The following is an 18,345-nucleotide window of genomic DNA, read 5'->3' on the forward strand; positions in this document are numbered from 1 at the left end:
CCAATCTAGCAGTGCATAAAGTTTGTCGTAAACTAGTGCGTAATGTATACATAGCGAGTTTATGGTGTGGTCTCAATGGTAATATTAGTGGCTGCATTACTGCATCTGCTCTGTCTTTCTCTGCACAATATTTTCATGCTTTGCTGGATTTATTGTGCAATATTGTTGGTAGAGTGTTGTTTGATGAGCCTCTTCTTTGCTCACACTTTCACTCTCTCTCCTCTTAACAGATACAATCTGCCCACCGGCAAACAAGCAGGGTCATGTATGATTGAAATAGCAGTAAATAATAGCCCGGCTCATCGTCTCCAGGAGTCTGTGTCACTGCCCATGTCAGAGGTAACATGACCCTACCGTACCTTTCACCCCTTGTACCACCACTAAGGTGTTTTTATTTTTTGGCCTTGCGTATGTATATCTTTATAAATGTTGTAAAGTTGGACAGCATAAAAAAAAATGTTCGTCAAAGTTCCAAAGTATGTGACCTCCCCACATTACACAAGCTGTCAGAGTATCCCACAAAAGAGAACGTATCAAAGGAAAAATCATGCACACAAATTTCACACTTAGTTCACACAAAGTTCGCATGATATTTGTGAATGCTTTTCTCAGAAAATTAATAAAAGGCAGTTCATGGATTAAGTCATTTGAAAGCCAGCAGTGAAAGAAATATTCAGCACTGTACACGCAGCTGTTGTACCTGTATAGCATGAAGTGACAATTACAACAAAATTTCTAATTAAAGAAATACAATTTTATGCAAAGTTGCAGGAACTTTTTTCTCCAAAAGCTCCAAGAAACGGAGCGCTATTTAATATTTAAAACTGCTGGGAAAGGCATCATTAAAACAGGAAAGCTTGGGTCATTCTATGATGCGCTACTACATAATATTGTGTGGCTGTGACAAATTTTTTGACAAGCAGTGAAAGAAGCACTAGGCCGATTTTTACCTGCTCATCTAGCTGGCCTGCCTCATTAGTTTGATTAACAGCGCTCATATTCAATTTTAGATGCATAATTTTCTTTATCCTTTTCAAAGGCACATAAAGGAGCTCGACCTTCCTGCAGGCTCAGTATGCCACACCGCCCTTAATGTGATTTATGGCAGAGGTCCCTAAGCACCGGGCCGCGGACCGGTACCGGTCCGTGGGTCACTTGGTACCGGGCCGCCAAGCCGCACAGGAAAAAAAAAATAATAATTTTTGTCGACGATCAATTAATTCAGGTCAAGACGCTCGTCCCGGTCACGTGACAAGTTCATCATTAGGTGCCCACTGTTACTTTCTTTGGCAAGCTTTTCAATTATACTAGCCTTGTGAAAATGTTATTTTAAAAAGTCCAAGCTCTGACTACATTAGTGGACCGTATCTCAAAGCAGGCAGAGATGGCATCTCGATGGCTATAAAGAGGAACGATGATGATACGGTGCAAGGAGCAAAACCAGACTGACTGGATGGGAAAGATGACGGGTGAAGGGGACACTTCTAACTCACCAGTTCTTCTGTCAAATCCCCATGTAATGTTAATGAATCACCAGTGAAGCAGGGGGTGCCCCCTTGTAAACCTGGTGAAATCTCATCGTGGGAATCCTGCAACTCTGCCCCCAGTTAAACAATAATCGAAGGCAACGTCTCTGCCAGCAACCCCACATGAAGCACCGGCAACAACTCCTGCCAAGGACAACGGCTGGAGTACAGTTCTTGTTCTAAACATAGCATCCAATACTATGAGTCCACTTTCAAGCTCATGAATGCAACATAAGTACATGTTTCAAATGGACTCAGCTCATAAAAAGGGTAAACACACTTGAACTGTGTGTGATGTTATTACACACCAGTTTCTTCTCAACATGCAACTCTACTGGCTCGTAAAGCATGGTCCCTTTGCTCTCTCTAAATGCATCAAGTCCAAACACTCTCTGGGACTGATTTATGGAGGGTTTGCATAGACAGAAACAGGTTCAAACTTGATTGTTCATGCAAAAGATGTGGAAGTTCTTCTCCCAACCAGGATTGCTTCTGTCAGATGTGCTAAAGTGCCAACGAGTATTCTTTGTTTGTTGATCATTTTGCTCATTCAAAGTAAATCATTAAACATGTGACGAATTGAGATGGATTATTTTATGCCTTTATGTGCTGGATCTGAAAGGGTAGTGCAAACAGCACCGCTGTACGTGATGCAATAACGATGAGCCACAGCCATAATGAGAGGCAATCGTTTTTGCTTGCCATCCATCCATTTTCTATATCACTTATCCACTTATTGCTTATTTGGGTTGAGTACAAAACAAAAACTCTTTTTTCATCATCCATTCAGCAATATAATTTTGGAGCTTCTTGCTGATTTAGGGTTGACTTGAAGCCAGTCACCTATTTCAGATTTTCTTTTTATTTTTATGTGGGTCATATTGGTGCACTGTGACAATTGTCTTGTGCTGGCCTCTCTTATAGAAGTTTTGGAGGTGTGCTGTCCCTGGTTTTAATGGTGATGGACATTTCATACAGCTTGGATAAAGAGAACATGGATTTTTTTGCAGTTGCTTGCTTCACCAAAAATCATCAGGGCAATAGATTTATTCTTTGGAGCTAAATATATGCACTCTCTTGCAAAACTCTGTTGACATTATAAGCTTTCAAGTGGCACATTTGTTGTGTCAGTGACATCTGATGGCATTGAGCCAAAATTTCAAAAGATTATTTGGCCATGTGCCTCAATGCCGCCCTCCATTGCACCTCGCCAGAAACGCCACCTTCATGTCATAATGAATGATATTTTGGAGGGATGTCACAGTCATAAAAACTCCAACGTGACATATTCACACAGTTCAGCTTGGCAATATTCCATTCAGTATAACATATCAATTTCCACAATGGTGTGTTTGTCTATAAAGATGTTTATTGTCGGTGAATGCCATTTTTGTGTTTTGGTTTTTTTGCTGGGACAGAGAATACACTCTGAAAAACTCTGACTGTACAATTTATTTTTATTGTTTGTGACATCCTGGCACCCATTAAAATACAACCATGCCAAATAAAACATCAACTTTCCTCATGCATGACATGAGAAATTGGTATTTCAAACTATAAGCCCCCCAAAATTTGCTTTAATGGCTGATATAAAATTTGGTTTTTCATTAGTATTTGTTCGTGTTGGATTAGCTTCTTAATAAACACCTTGCTATGTCAATATCTGTATATCTTAATCGCCTTTATTCTTATTCATATTTTTAATTAAACAAAGGATGGATGGAGTGTCGCTCACTTCAATTAGTAAAAATATTATTCTAGAGTGGTAGAGTGCCTTTTGAGTGTCATGCAGTGAAAACAGGCTCGAATTAGCACAATACTCTCCAACTATTTGGAAGGAAGAAGGGAAAGGAAATTGTAAAAAGTGTAAAAATAAAATAACTCATTCATTTAAAGTTCTAAACTCAGAGTTGTCTGGATGATAAAAATGAGAAAGAGCTGTTTTCCATTCTGCGATCCTCCTGAACGAGGTCATCTTATTTTCTTTCTTAAACGAAGTTTCTTTTTTCCACGGAAAAGTTTTTCCATTATAGAGAGATTTCTCTTGCTGACAGTTCCGACTGTCACTCCAGCCTTCGTCAGAGCTGTCACCACTTCCTTGTGTGACACGTCTAAAAACAGCTGATCAGGTCTGGGAACCTTCAAAATAAAACTCCCTGACTTGTACAAGGCTCTCAACATTTTCAATACCCCAGAAACAAAATTCACATCGTCAGGTCACATCGGCTACGACAACAAAACTCCTTTAAATGCTTCATTCCCTTGTATCTGGCACATTTCAGCATTCTGAGTTAATTCTCTGGTGCTGACCTCTCCCAGAGCAGTTTTTGGGCTGTTCTGTCTCGATTTTGAAAAGCAATAGCAGGGGAGCAAATGAGACAGCTCGTGTTTGGTGGCACGCACAGCAAATTGGAGACTGAAAATATCCATGAATGACATCAATTAGTCTACGATGGCTTAACTATTGTCACCATAGCATCAACTACCAAAAAAAAATCAAGTCATTTGACTAGCTATTCTTGCAAATCCTTTAGTATGAGCTTCAAACTGAGTATCATTAGTATAAATCTTAAGAGGAGACTCATTTTCTGCTGTCCATCAAAACATACTTCATTGCTTCAGACCACACCTCCCCATTCATTGTTTAGTGGAGATGAGTGACCACACGCACAAGACACTGAATAGGAAGCCTGATAATTTAAGTTAATTTACAGATGCAGCCCTAAAGGAAAGTCATAAAACATAATAATGGTGATGTTATTCTAATGGCCAAGTGGCATCCTCAAAAGACTTCTTCCCAGAAGTTCACAACTCACATTGTCCAACTGAATAAAAACATCTTTCAGTACAATAATTAATGTCACCATCTAAAATCCATAATTCTTCTGATAAATGAATAGTTTGCATGCATGTTTTATACACTTTTCCAGCAACAATATATAAATATGGAATCCACCCATTCATTTGCAAGGATGACATATTAACCATAATGGACCATTACAAGAACATAAGAGGCATCAATCTACAATGTATGCGAATGAAGGCGTAATGAAAAGAAGACGATTTTGTATCAAGGGTTACACCAGTGAGCCAAATTTTATAGGAAACAGAAAATGATCTTTTATTATGATTGTTTCTGAAGCTCCATTCATTCTCAATTAGTAAACATGCTGCAATTTCATATAATTTGTTTCAATAAATGTACTGCATTTCTATTTACCTTCACTTTAAAGAGAGCTTGCAGAATATGTGCATATGTCTCTCCTGTTGTATCAGCAGTGTGTGAAGACGACGGTGGTAATCTTTTTTATCATTCCTGTTTCTACAGTTGCAGCAAAGCTACAAAATGAAAGAGGCCATATGTATGATTTAATGTGATTTAATAAACAATATTCATGATAATCACTGGCTTAGTATCTTTTTTTTTTATTTTGCAGGAAATATTTGGGCCTATTTTTCTTGGGCTAGCTCCCTCCCGTTGGGAATTGCATGACGGGCTTGCAAACGGAGGATTTATTGGATGTATTCGGCAACTTCAGGTCAACTCAAAGGAAATTTTCTTGGTGGGTGAGGCCGTGAGAGGGCGGAGCATCAACAACTGTGATCCCCCTGTTTGCCAACATCTTCCCTGTCGCAATGGCGGGACTTGTGTGAGGTAATTATTGCAGTGCTTTTGCAAGTGAAAGCTGATATGTAATCAATACAAAATTCTACTTTGATTAGCACCAAATTGTCCACTTTCATCAGCTCCATCCTATATCTGCCTATCTTGTAATAACATGTGGGGAGGAAAAATGTCTGATATAGATTTCTCTCCACATGCTCCTTCTCAGAGGTTTGTGAGAATCAGTCAAGTAGGTAAATTGCTTAATCCTGCTTTTGAATAACAAAGTAGAATTGCTCTCAGCAAAGCATAGACCTTTGCCAAGGCCACACGAGCCTTATATCTTTCCTTTTCAATGAAACACATAATTGGCAAAAATCTCATGTAAAAAGGTGCTTCTTTGCCCTCAATTATTTTTGTGCTCATACTTTGCTATGCAGACTAAAATGAGATGCTTAACATTTATGAGCACCTTCAACAATGACAAAAATATTTCAGCACCACAATACATTTATAATACTCAAGTGATTTTACTTAACCCTTCTAATAAAGGGGAACCTTTATCAATTAAAAGCGCACACTCACCACTTAAAACTTGGCAAGTGAAGCACAAGTTTCAAGATAATTTAATTGCCCAGTGGCAAAAAATATCCATCTATATATATTTTAAATCTGTAAAATAGTAATTTGTCAGCGAGCTTACTGCACACAGAACAGAAAGGAAAAATAGTGAATTATTTTTTAAGTATAATTTTAAAATGTTTGAAACCTCAGATTCTCAATCATATATGTATACTTTCAGATTTCCTTAGTCCTCCGTGAAATCAAACAAATTCTTCAGATAAGCCATAGAGAATGTATGGACGGATGGATGGACGGTGGATGGGTGGGTAGGTGGGTGGATTTGGTTGTGACAGGTGAACAGACGGATGGGCGGAAGGATGATATTCTGGATACAAAAGGTGAAAGAGTGAAAGAAAGGTTCCATTCATTTTCTAGGTTGGTCTGAAATGTGATTCCATCTCTCTTTGTGTTTAGCCATCTTAGCTCATCAGAACACTATCACACCTCACTTACCAGCAATTTTTGACCCTCTTTGTTAGTCTGCACAGATGACCGATGATGATCTTTCCCCTCGGCTAATCCAGAATATAGGTGCTGGAAATTACTTGTTCATTGTTATGACACTATCAATTAACACTTGCATTTGTTTAACAGGAAATGAAAGTGGGCACCCTGATGATTGCGATAGGAAAAAGCTTGGAGAATAGCAATTAGGATGTGATGGCGTTGTGGTTCTAGTGGTTTGTCATGTGTTAAAGAGCAACTCTTGCAATTACCCTAATGTGATGGATACACATGAATGCAGTCTCTTGTAGGACACGCCATACAGGGGTCAGTGAAAGTTTACAGAGCTCTCTCACTTGCCTTTGGCTGCATCGCTGTGAGACAATTGGATGACGGGATTGTGGTTTCACCAGAGGTTGTTTTTTTCCATATCAATGTCAAACTAGAGAATATTCTGTCATAGGCATCTATGAAGCATATCAAGCTTTTTAGTAACATCAACGTGAAATGCCAAAAAAACTTTCTGATGTCTGACGTGTGACATTTATAAATCTCTTCAGTGCATTGCACACCCTGTCATCGTGATGACTGCAAATGGAAAAAAAAAAAAAAAGAAAAAAAGTATATCTACAATAATCATTTTATGTAAGCAAAATATAATGGATTCACTATGTTTGTTTATACTTTTGCCATTTTCCTTTAAAACAACAATGTGAGATTTGACTCGACCATGGTATACATTGGCAACTCCCAACATCCAACTTTATTGGTCTAGAACAGAGTGCAGTTTGACTCCCACATGTCTACTGTCGGTAAGTGTCCTGCTGGGGGGCCTGCTGTTGATGTTGTTTCGTTTGTGTAGGCGTGCAGTGAGCATTTTGCAGGAGCAGGTGGCCTCATCTTTCACTGTTGCTATCTTTTGTTGGAGCACAATAGCATATAAAAATACCACATGATCTTTCATGGCAGCACAGTGGATTTATGGTTAAAGCGGCTGCATCACAGTAGTTCCCGGTTTTGAATCCCTATTGTATATTATTCTTCCCACACTTTATGAATATAGATATTAGTTTGTGATTGTAGTGCCTTCTTGAGGAGTAAAAAAAAATACAATTGGTTCATGAAGCAAATTTGAAGCTTCATTTTACCATCGCTAGTATTTTATTCAGATTTAAAATGGCTCTTTTGTCATGCATCACTTAAGGAAGTATGTGGTCCTTAGTAGCCCCATAGTAGTGCTGATGATTGTTCTCACTTGCATTGTTTAAGTTGCTGTACAGTGTTTGCCATGTGATTGATCAGTGCCAATCTTGTTACCTGTGACACTAATGAAGCCTTACAATATAAAAACACGCAGTATTCTCATTTTTATTATGGTGCTAGATTAAAAGCATTGCAACCAGCAGTATTGTTTCGCTTGTGTTGATGGTGCGTTTTTATTATATCAATCTAAAAAAAAAATTTGACGAACATAAAAAAACAACAACAAAACAACTCTGCCTGTTGCCTGGAAACTTCCTGAGGCTGAAGTTTAGCCAGCCCACATTAATTCACAGTCTTTTTTTGGGGGGATTTATTCATTTTAGTAATGAGCAGCTATTGCACAAACTACACAGAGTATGATTTGTGAGGTACTTGTTCTTGGATTACCCAATTGATGTCACACTGTGGCTTCGTTGCACTATATACTGTTGTTCTATGCTAAAGAAATGCACAAAAGCTACTGAGTATCCCCTATTTACTCATTTATGTGTTCAATTGATTCACTAACTTGTGTGTATTACAAGACAAGAATGCAGATAGGAGGAAAAACAGTGAAAGTAATGTGTATCCTGCAAACCACACATATTCTCATGGCTGATTAAATTGCTCTTTGGAAGTCACCAACCTCTTCAAACTGATTACTTCATAAAATACATCAGATGTATAACTTAATTATATTTTGGGAAATTCACTGAATAAGTAATTCATCCTTTGAAAATAGAGAGAGAAAGAGGGTGATTTTGTTGGATGTACTGTAGCTCTAAAATATTGTCGTGATTGAATGGGCCATTGTCATTGCTCTGTGAATTTCATCAAATAGTCTACAAACCTTTGTAGGGATAATGTCACTGATTTAAGTCAATTTAATAAAAGATTCACTCGCTCAGTTGCATCTCAGCCCATTTTTTTGCATAAAGCACTCTGAAAAAAAAAAAGTTTGGACATTCCTAATTTAGATATGCACAAAGAGCGGTTGCAAAGAAGGAATATTGTCTGATGCAGAGAGAAAGTCTTTATTTTCCTCCTTCCTTAAAGGAATTCCTTGCGAGTGATGCTTTGCTTTGACATTGTGTTTCAAACAATCCCGACCGAGGTTCAGCAAACGTCGCCCTTTGTCACCCTTTGGGCAAGCCGAGACTGTCTGGGCGAGGTCAGGAAATGTCATTGAGCCGTCTGCTCAAACAGGAGCCTGAGTACATCAGGTGAATGTCACATATAAATTCAAGTTCTGCTTTATTCCTTGACTATTATTAAAATTCAGCAAAGGAAGAGAGAGGTGATGTTGAAATGATTTACCCTACCGCCTCCCGCCAGAGCTTTCAATTGTCACGGTATCCAGCTGTCTGCTTACAATAATGGAGGGCAAGTGTTTCATACCAAAGCAGCTCTTGTCTATGAATAATATCCACTAGAAACATGTATTCCATTTTATTTTTAATGAAGAATAATGTGGTCTAACTGCTTCTTCCGAATGAATGGCATGACAACATCATGTCATCATCGGCTTCCTGTCGATGAGTGTTTCCATATCAACATGCACTTGAAAAATGTGCATGTCATAAGTACATAATTTACTGCGGAAGACATTTGCAAAAGGCAGGCATCTAAACATCTTATTGTTACCGTCCCCTTCTTATACTATATTGTATAGGAATATAGTACATCAGGCAGTTATATCTGGTTTGCATTTGTTTCATTTTATAGCACATGCATGCAAACCTTTATCTGGATTTCTGTGTTGAATGTGATTAATTTGTGTCAAAGTCATTACAAATGACAGTTTTGTTTTCTTTTTCAAACTAATACCACAAAAACATCTACCGTAATTTGCGGACTATAAGCCGCACCAGCTAAATTTAGGGGAAAATCCTGTTTTGTTCATATATAAGTCACAGGTGATTTAAACGAAATGTCCTCATTTCTAAGTGCTAAGGAAGATGCTGTTCTCCCTGTGACCTGCATGTGAACCACTATAATGATTTATTGCAAGTGTATAATTTCAACGTATTGTTGCCTGAACGTACTTTGATTAGTCTGCAAAAAATTACTACAATTTCATCATCAAAGTGGCTGCTAGGGGCTAATTTAAGCAACCGTTTGTCCCGACACAAATCAAGTTTGGACCAAGCCAATTAAAAGTCTTTTGAGACTTGCTTGTTCCCCAGTTCAACATAGTGCATTGACAAACACAATGAGACACAAACACAAAATGTCACACGTGCAGAGCTCCATTTTATGGCACTTTATTTGGACTTTATTGAGGCAGCACATTTCCTTTCCTTGTTTCACCTTAAAGTAAACTTTCTGCACAGCAGGAGACAAGTGATGTTAATGCAGAAAAACTCATGAACGTCAAGTGTCTTTCAAATGAACGTACCTATTTCCTTCAAGACACAATTAATCCTTGTGACGAGTTACATCTGTAATATTTTGAAAATAATTTGAACAATAGGTAGCGGAGGTATGGGGCTGTGTATCACCGCGCCTTACAAACGGCATTAGCGGGCCATTAATAATCCTTTCTTTGTAGTTGAGCTCTGTCGTGTCTAGCAATGCACTACACAGGCGACAGAATGTGCTAAATATTTCATTTCTGGAAGCCACTTTCTCAAGGAGCAAAAACACACCCTGCAGAGCTGCTGCACCAAACACATGATTAATTTATGGGACTGAAACTCACTACTGCCTCCTCTATCTTTGACGATTGGTACATGTCTCTTCTGCCACCATGTTGGTTTGTTGTATTGTCGAGCAAGGACCACTATATTCACCGAGGGAAGAATTATTTGTGGTTGTGGATTTTCTGACAGATAACCAGACCGATTGTTTTCACTCATTGGCTTGGTTTGGTTGGTATGTGTATCAAGATTACTCAAGAACTACACAATGAATTTCCTTGAAACATGCATGCAGTAGCTTAGACACGGGCACAGCGTGAAGCTATTATAGTTTGGTCTACATCTTAATACAAGTAAACAAATTCATTATCTCTCGTAGCCTTAAGTGGAGTGCACTCTTCTGTTCTGCAGCATGTATGTTTTGCTTTTATTCATCCAAGTGTGTATCTGGAGACACACGGTTCCTAATTTACAATTACAACCGTTTTAGTCTCACACACATCTCCACATGATGTTTCACCTCTCGGTTTAATGATGTGTCCCTGTGTGTCTGCGCCATTTAGTGATGCAGAGGACTGGTTCTGCGAGTGCCCACAGCTTTTCACCGGCCAGCTGTGCCAGTTTATGACCTGTGACCGCAACCCCTGCAGTCATGGAGCAACATGCATCCCAAAGTCGCCACTGGAGGCAGTGTGTCTTTGTCCTTATGGTAGACAAGGACTACTTTGTGATGAAGGTAAAGCAAGGCAAAATGAATTAATGGGAAAACTAAAATGCAGAAATCTAGTTGTTGGTACTTTGTGAAGAAACCCAATGTTACTGAATGCTTTTCCTTTTGTGACTACGTTCACAGTCAACTGTGTTGAAGACAAACGTCCATTTCCAGACTGTTGTATTTGCTTTTTAGTTTCCAAAATACAGCTGTCGCGTGAACAACCATCCAAAGTGTGACCCATTTTCAGTTTTCAGTTAAGAACGATGGTCCTGAAACAGCCCCTGTTCACAGCGCTCACATCAGACCGGTGTAGATTTTGCCGCTTTATTAAGGGATTCATCTGCAAACAGTTGGTGAATAGGAGCCTTGAGCAGTTGGTAGAATGAGTGCCTGTTGTTAAGTAAAGGGATTAATGGAACTAAATAGTGCTGAGGATGTAGAAATGTGCTTTTCCTCCAGCGATAAAGTTGGATAATCAAAGCAAAACTCACGGCTGATTGGCTGAATATTTCAAAGGACTTTTAAATGATTCAGATTGTATTTACTTTAAACAACTTTTCTTTGCAGCTGTGCTCAATAAAAGTGGAACGTCAGATTATTTTAAACTATCTATTTACTTAAGAGCTGTTTATTTTCCCAATCCCTTAAAAAAGTCAGCCAATGTAGCAAGCTCAGAAGCAAAGGTTTTGCATGACTAAACTAAAGAACAGTAGGGTGCTTGGCATATCATAGACAAGCTCCAGCACCCGCATGCCAGACACGGCAATTCCACCATCCAGCGCAGCGCCAAGCATGCGCCTGACATTTGAATCCTGCCAACATCCGATAAGATCAGCACAATCACAGCTGATCACTCCCAAGGGTTTTGCTACATGTACATGTACAAGACCACCCAATCCTTTTCTCATACCCAATATGGACTAGGCTTTAATATTTGAGCCCAGTAGTTCTTCCGTTGTGCTTTTGTTGCAAGTGATTCTCAAACTGTCAGGCTTTACCAATGTTACCAAAAATATGTCCCATTTAGACATCACTTTTTGTCATTGCCAAGAACCCCCCACGAATCTAAAGAGCCATTTTTTCTACCGCAGATCAGTTTACAAGGTTCTCTGACAGGCACGTAAGCTGCTGTCACACTTCAACTAGTCAATTTAAGATGCTAAATGTTCACACACATTATTTACAATCACATGAAACAAAGAATAACCTTAGGCAATTGCTCAGTAGCTGTTAGGATTTCAGAATATCCAACCCAACACATCATTAGTAACGGTCAAAGATCAGGCAAACATGTTACTTTCCAACATTCCAATAATCACATGGCATTTTTCAAACACTCAGGGATGATTGCTCTTTGTCATAGCAAAAACTGTTATGGTTTTGAAGGACGTTCAAGGGTGAGGTGGATGAGTTAAAAAGGTTAAAAAAAAAAGAAAACGAGAACACAAAATGGTCTTCCTTGAGTGCAATTTTTTCCGATCTCCACTAAAGTGCACCTAAATTGATACGGTCGCTCTCTGAACAAGCAGGAAACAAACTGTAACGAAAAGACCAGGAAGTGCAACGGATGTAGAAGTGCCTTTGTGGAGTTCATGAAACATTCATGTATATTTGAGGTGGCTTCTTTTGGAATTATTAATGGTCTACCTTCGCAGACAAGTTACTCATCCATCCTTGTAGTGTTATGTTGAGATTGAACATGGGGGATATTATATTCTTTAAGTATTACGGTACTTGTAGTATGTTTTAAAACGTATAGACAGTCAAAAGGCTTAACATTATTTAACGTGTGTGGTTTTAGTTTTTTAGTTCAGGTAGTGGTATTGGAATGAAGTATCCGTGACTACTTAAGATCTGAAAAATCGTATTGATATTGCTGTGAAAAAAAAGGTATCCAGCATCATAGTAGCAATGGTAAAAATTGATAAGAAACAAATATGTACATGTGGTCTGAAGAAAACGGCACCATTAGCATCTAATTTCATGTGAAGTGAGCGAAATACAAAGCAGCTCTGTGCCATCAGTCTACTTTTATTGAGAGGCGATTCAGCAAAACACAAATCAAATAGGGCTCATAGCGGGGATGATACTGAAGCTTTATAAATCATTTATGTGCACAAGGGAGACAATTGCAGAGCAGAGTTTTGAACCTCTTTTGCTACAGGAACAGTGAATTCCAGTCCAAAATGTGTGTGTGTTTGTGTGTGTTCAGAAACATCATGGAATTTAACATTGTGTTTGCAGTGCAAAATCAAATGCAATTTCATGTCAAGTAGAGAGCACTGATGCAACCAACACACACACGCTCTCTGTAACAAAACATGTATTGAATGTTACTGCGCTGCCATTATGTGCAGCGAGAGGATGAAGCAGTTGACGGCTGCTTGCCAAAATTCCGCCTAAATAGCTACTAATGGAAATAGAATGGGACTGGAGAGGTGATAGTGTTTGAAAACAGGTCATCATCTAATAGCCTTCTGAAAGGATTTAACTTGCTGCATGGAAGTGCTGTGTAGCAATAGTGCCATCTTTTGGCAAGTTGTGATGGGGTGCATTAGTCTCCTTCCAATGTGTCTTGTCTTGTCTGTCTGTCTTGCAGCAGTCAATATTACACGAACCAGATTCAGTGGTACTGATGAGTTCGACTACACATCTTTTGCGGCCTACTCCAACATTCCAAGTCTCAGCTTTTTCTATGAGTTCCAGCTGAAGCTCACACTGGCCAATAACACCTCTGCTTTGAAAGACAACCTGATCCTATTCGCTGGGCAGAAAGGACAAGGTCAGAAAAGCTGCACACTTTTGGGGATTTTGTTTTTATGTCTCAGCAAGAACTTTGACGCTAATTCCAGTGCAGTTTTTTAAGTGAGACACCAAAACCTTTTAGGTCTACATATCAGCAAAAACTAAAGCGGTTGCTGCTGCTTTTTCCCATCCATCTTTTCCAGCGGCAATGTTATAAATAGAAAAACCCTCATTCCTAAAAGAACTTTTTTTTTTTTTTTGCATAGTCTATACAGTTTAAAAGTCAGACAAAAGAAATTGCTCCAAAACAGCAAAGTGAGGCATGTAGTTACATAACCAAAGACACTTTTCACACACTTGTCACACTCACATTGAACTGCAGTTAGGAACAGATAAAAAAAATTATACTATTTTGTACACTACTCTAATTGCCAAGCCACGAGCATGATGCTATATGCATACAAAACCTACAAAGTTGTCAAATGCAAATGGCCACAAATTTGTTCAAATGATATCTGAAAACAAATGGTAGGGTAGAATGAATTCTTATATGCATTTTTTTAATCCATTATTTAATTAGTGTGAATTGGATGTGCTAATGTAATTGTTGCAAAAATAAGTTCTATTAGATCCGCTGTGGCCTTCTCCAGAGAGTTCAATTTATAAACAAGCAAGACAAAAAAAAAACACAAGAGCGATATGAATAATGAAATACCTGCCAGGGAAGAGAGCAGCTGAGTCAAAAATAGTGCAAATTCAAATGCAAAATAAGAGAAAAGCTGAAAAATTAACAACTAAAACAATAATTGCTTTAATGAAGTGTCATCTTTGATCACTTGGTGAAAACAATGATGCACAATTATTTTATAAATACACGAGATCAAGTTACACAAAACCGCAGTGGTTGAAGTGATCAACAATGTCGTCGACAATGTGCCTTCCAGCAACCACATGTATAATTGAGTTTGGATCTGAGTCATTGATTGTTATTGTTTTGTGGGTTACAGTTCAGCGAGAGTTCATGTTATTTATAATATATTTATCAACTACTATATCTGCAGCGCTGCTCATTAACGCTTTCTATTTCCAGGCACTGATGGTGACGACTTCCTCGTTTTGGGCGTGCGGAAGGGGAGAATTGTGCATAAATTCAATCTTGGCTCAGGTATAGCAACCATCGTCTCAGATCGACTGAACCTCCGCATGGACATCCACACCGTCACATTTGGAAGGACCAACAAAACCGGATGGTTGAAGGTGATTGGACCATTGCAGAGTTATTTGACTTCAACTTGTCCTTTCTCTTTATGTCAGAAATGTAGGCCATGCTACAATCTCATGTCAGGCTTGTGCTTAATTTAAAAAATATATATGTGACGGTGTCACAGTGTGACAAGTCAGTGAGAATCCCTGTAATTAAGTATTTCTGAATTACAACTAAACCTCTGAAGCTAATTAATTGGAGATCATGCAATATTTTGAATCTTAACAGGACCAACATATCAATGTCTTTCTTAGGTTGATAGACAAAGGAACAGAACGGGCTCGTCTCCAGGACCTCTGAGAGGCCTCGATGCTGTCAAGCAACTCTTTGTAGGGGGATATAATGAGTACACCCCTGACCTGCTGCCACTTGGCTCCAGGTTCCATCAAGGCTTTCAGGGTAAGACGGCCACTTTCAGCAGCATGCACAAGGAGCGCTGGAGCTTGGCCTTCATCCCAGGATCACTGTGCCGTGGTAGAAAGAGGAGAGGCGTCTAATGAAAGCATGGACTGGAAAAGATCACAGCGTACTTGTATCAACATACTTAATTGCTGAGAGGCGGGGTAAAACTTTCAAATTTACATTTGCACCAACCGACCACTCAAGTTTTGGGAATGTCGAAAGAAGCCAATCGGAGAAAGGCAAATTACATCGATTTTATTTGCTACTTTTAATTGGTTAGATGACAATATTACTTATGCAGAAGTGTGAACTTTAAAAAAAGCAGCAATGTCAAAAGAAAAAAAAATCAAGGATTATATCCCAAATAGGCCAATGCAAGCGTGCACTTTTTCACAAAAATCAACCTGTTTTTATAGCCAAAGATTAAAATATAGTTTCAAAATGATGATATAGACTGCTCAATGATTGCACCAGCAAATTCATACCATGATCAAATGTAGACCCCAAGAAACAAAAATGTGAGTCATATTTGACTCTTTGTGTATGCCCACTTGAAAATATTTACTCAACTTTGTCTAGTTAAAATACATTCTAAAATGAATTACTGAGACTGGAATTGGCATTATTACTCCAAAAAGCTGAAGTAAATGCAGGGTTTATTTTCTGTGACTGCTCTTGTGCAAACGTTGACATTGATAATATTGGGGGAAAACATTTTAACCATATTCAGCTGAATACTGTTATTTGCAGCAGAGCCATTTTAACTGTACAGCAGCTTTTTGTGTCCAAGGACTGAGGTGCTTTTGTGTCTTATTTATGAGTGTGACATTCATTTCAATGCAGCCTTTCAAATAAAAGCTTTAGAAAAAAATCAAATCAACGACGGCGAACACAGTTCACATATTCCACCTGACCCAGCGACATCCACGTATTGGTAAACCCGACATCGGTGGCGCCACGGCCCCGGTGCTGAGGATATAATGAGAACTCTTGGGCGTCTAATCAGATCTGTGTGACCTTCCTGGAGCCCTAATCATGATGGCTGGCAGTGAACACACTGATAATTCACTTCACTCCCAGTTATCAACAGATCCACACTCCCCCTGTGGAAAGGTGGCAGAGGAGACGCGGTGACTCCTGAAATGAATCAGTCTGTCAATTTGAGCCGCTGATCAAATAACAAGTAACTGGCAATCGTGTTTGTCGAGGCTCGACACCATTCCATGCAAACATTTCTATTGAGGGCAATTATGTGTGTGTGTGTGTGTGTGTGTGTGTGTGTGTGTGTGTGTGTGTGTGTGTGTGTGTGTGTGTGTGTGTGTGTGTGTGTGTGTGTGTGTGTGTGTGTACATTTTAGAACATTTACTATGCTTCACTTAAGTCTACATAGATGGCATTAGCGCATGAATATTCATAAAGGAACATGACATTTCCAGTGCATCCTATTTGTGCCAGTGGTTGATGCAAAAGAGAAGGTTGGGCAACTTCCCCCATGCTCTGCACTTAAAGGCCAAAGTAAATATGGGCCGAATGAGACGGAATTATGGAGGCAAAAGACAAACAAGACGAGGGAGATGCTTGACGACAGCCGGTGACATAGTTGTTTGATTATTGTGTGAATACTGAGAGACAAGCATTCATGCTGTTGTTTTGCGAGGGTAAATGTTTTGACAGTCTGTGATAGCATCACAATTTCTCAATGGATTCAAAGGAGGTCAATGTGATATAGTTATTCTCAGCTATACATTGTATTATTTTTGGAATTTTGGACTTTTAATTTAATACTGGAATAGTCATTTGTATGTATGTGCCAATAAGTGACTGACTGGCAACCCGGTCAACCCTGCTAAAATTCATTCCTGCTTACAAGCAACCGTATGAGAACAGAAAGAATGGAACATTAATTATTGTTAATTGTAAGCAAGGCAACAATATGTCAATTGTGGCAACATTCAGAAGACTATAACGTTTATTAACCGATGTCTGGGGATTGCTTGATGACACAGATACACGTGTCCTCAATTCATTATAATCTTTGGTATTTTACTAGCAGCAATAAATAATAAATTGCTTTTTATTTGGGTTTAACAAAGAATGCTGAATGTTTGAACTGTGCGTGATAGCATCGACATTCCACAAAAGACTATAAACCAATTAAAAAAGACAATGGGCCTTATGGGCTGGACTGAATAAGCTATTAATCAGCTGACACATCTACGTGTCTGTTTTGTTTTTCTACAAGCTCACCGGAAGGTTTTGGGACAGAAAAGCAATAATGCCTTTCGTTGCAGCACTTAGTGCTGCCGCCAAGGTCCTCCTTGTGCTGCTTTTGAAATGTAACTGGGGATTATTTTGATATGTCTGTCTGTCTGTCTGTTTTTTTCAAGGGTGCATTTTTGATGTGTATTTTCGAACAAGAAGAAACGGAACAGTCCAAGTTCTGGGACAACCAACCTTTGGGCGAAGCGTGGGTCAATGTGGGGTCAACTTGTGTGTTCATGTTCACTGCAGGAACGGAGGAACATGCGTGGACTCGGGTTCATCCGTGTAGTAAGGCCGTACATCTAATAGCCTTCTGTAAAAATGGTGAAAGGGAGATCATTAGCTATGATGTTGCATTTTGCTCCTGCAGTTGCCAGTGCCCTTTCGGATGGAAGGGAGCGCTCTGTTCAGAGACAGTGTCGGCGTGTGATGCGGCCCACACTCCCCCGCCTTTGTGCACGCACGGCTCCACCTGCATCCCTCTTCCAAATGGATATACCTGTCAGTGCCCCCTGGGAACAGCAGGACTCCACTGCGAGAAAGGTCACACCATCAAACCCAATCTTCATCATTACACGTGTTTTTTTACCCCGTTCATTTTGTCAACAAGGAAGCACTTTGGCTGTTCAATTATTTAACTGCTCTATTGTCCCCATTTCAGCTGTGAGCATCAGTGATCCATTCTTCAGTGGAAAGCATTCCTGGATGTCATTCCCCACGATGAAAATGAGACACAGGACTGTTTTACAAATGCAGTTCCAAGCGTTATCGCCCGATGGCATCCTTTTCTACATTGCACAGCATCTAGGGGATAGACCTGGTAATAATAATTTGACCTGGACATAACTCTCTTGTCGACATCCCATCATATACTAACT

At 39.3% G+C, this 18,345-nt stretch overlaps 1 protein-coding gene across 1 annotated transcript in view; it reads left to right on the forward strand.

The window, feature by feature from the left end:
- Positions 1–18,345, forward strand: part of eys (EGF-like photoreceptor maintenance factor) — a 138,368-nt gene that overhangs the window by 117,672 nt on the left and 2,351 nt on the right. The window contains exons 46-54 of the mRNA XM_085921663.1: positions 231–339; positions 4,964–5,181; positions 10,643–10,815; positions 13,394–13,576; positions 14,630–14,796; positions 15,058–15,202; positions 17,593–17,755; positions 17,838–18,010; positions 18,129–18,287. Of these exons, the coding sequence (XP_085777789.1) occupies positions 231–339; positions 4,964–5,181; positions 10,643–10,815; positions 13,394–13,576; positions 14,630–14,796; positions 15,058–15,202; positions 17,593–17,755; positions 17,838–18,010; positions 18,129–18,287 (1,490 nt within the window). The remainder of the gene's footprint in view (positions 1–230; positions 340–4,963; positions 5,182–10,642; positions 10,816–13,393; positions 13,577–14,629; positions 14,797–15,057; positions 15,203–17,592; positions 17,756–17,837; positions 18,011–18,128; positions 18,288–18,345) is intronic.

Source organism: Syngnathus leptorhynchus, chromosome 10, assembly GCF_054491065.1.
Source record: "Syngnathus leptorhynchus isolate UIUO chromosome 10, UIUO_Slep, whole genome shotgun sequence".
Lineage (NCBI taxonomy): Eukaryota > Metazoa > Chordata > Actinopteri > Syngnathiformes > Syngnathidae > Syngnathus > Syngnathus leptorhynchus.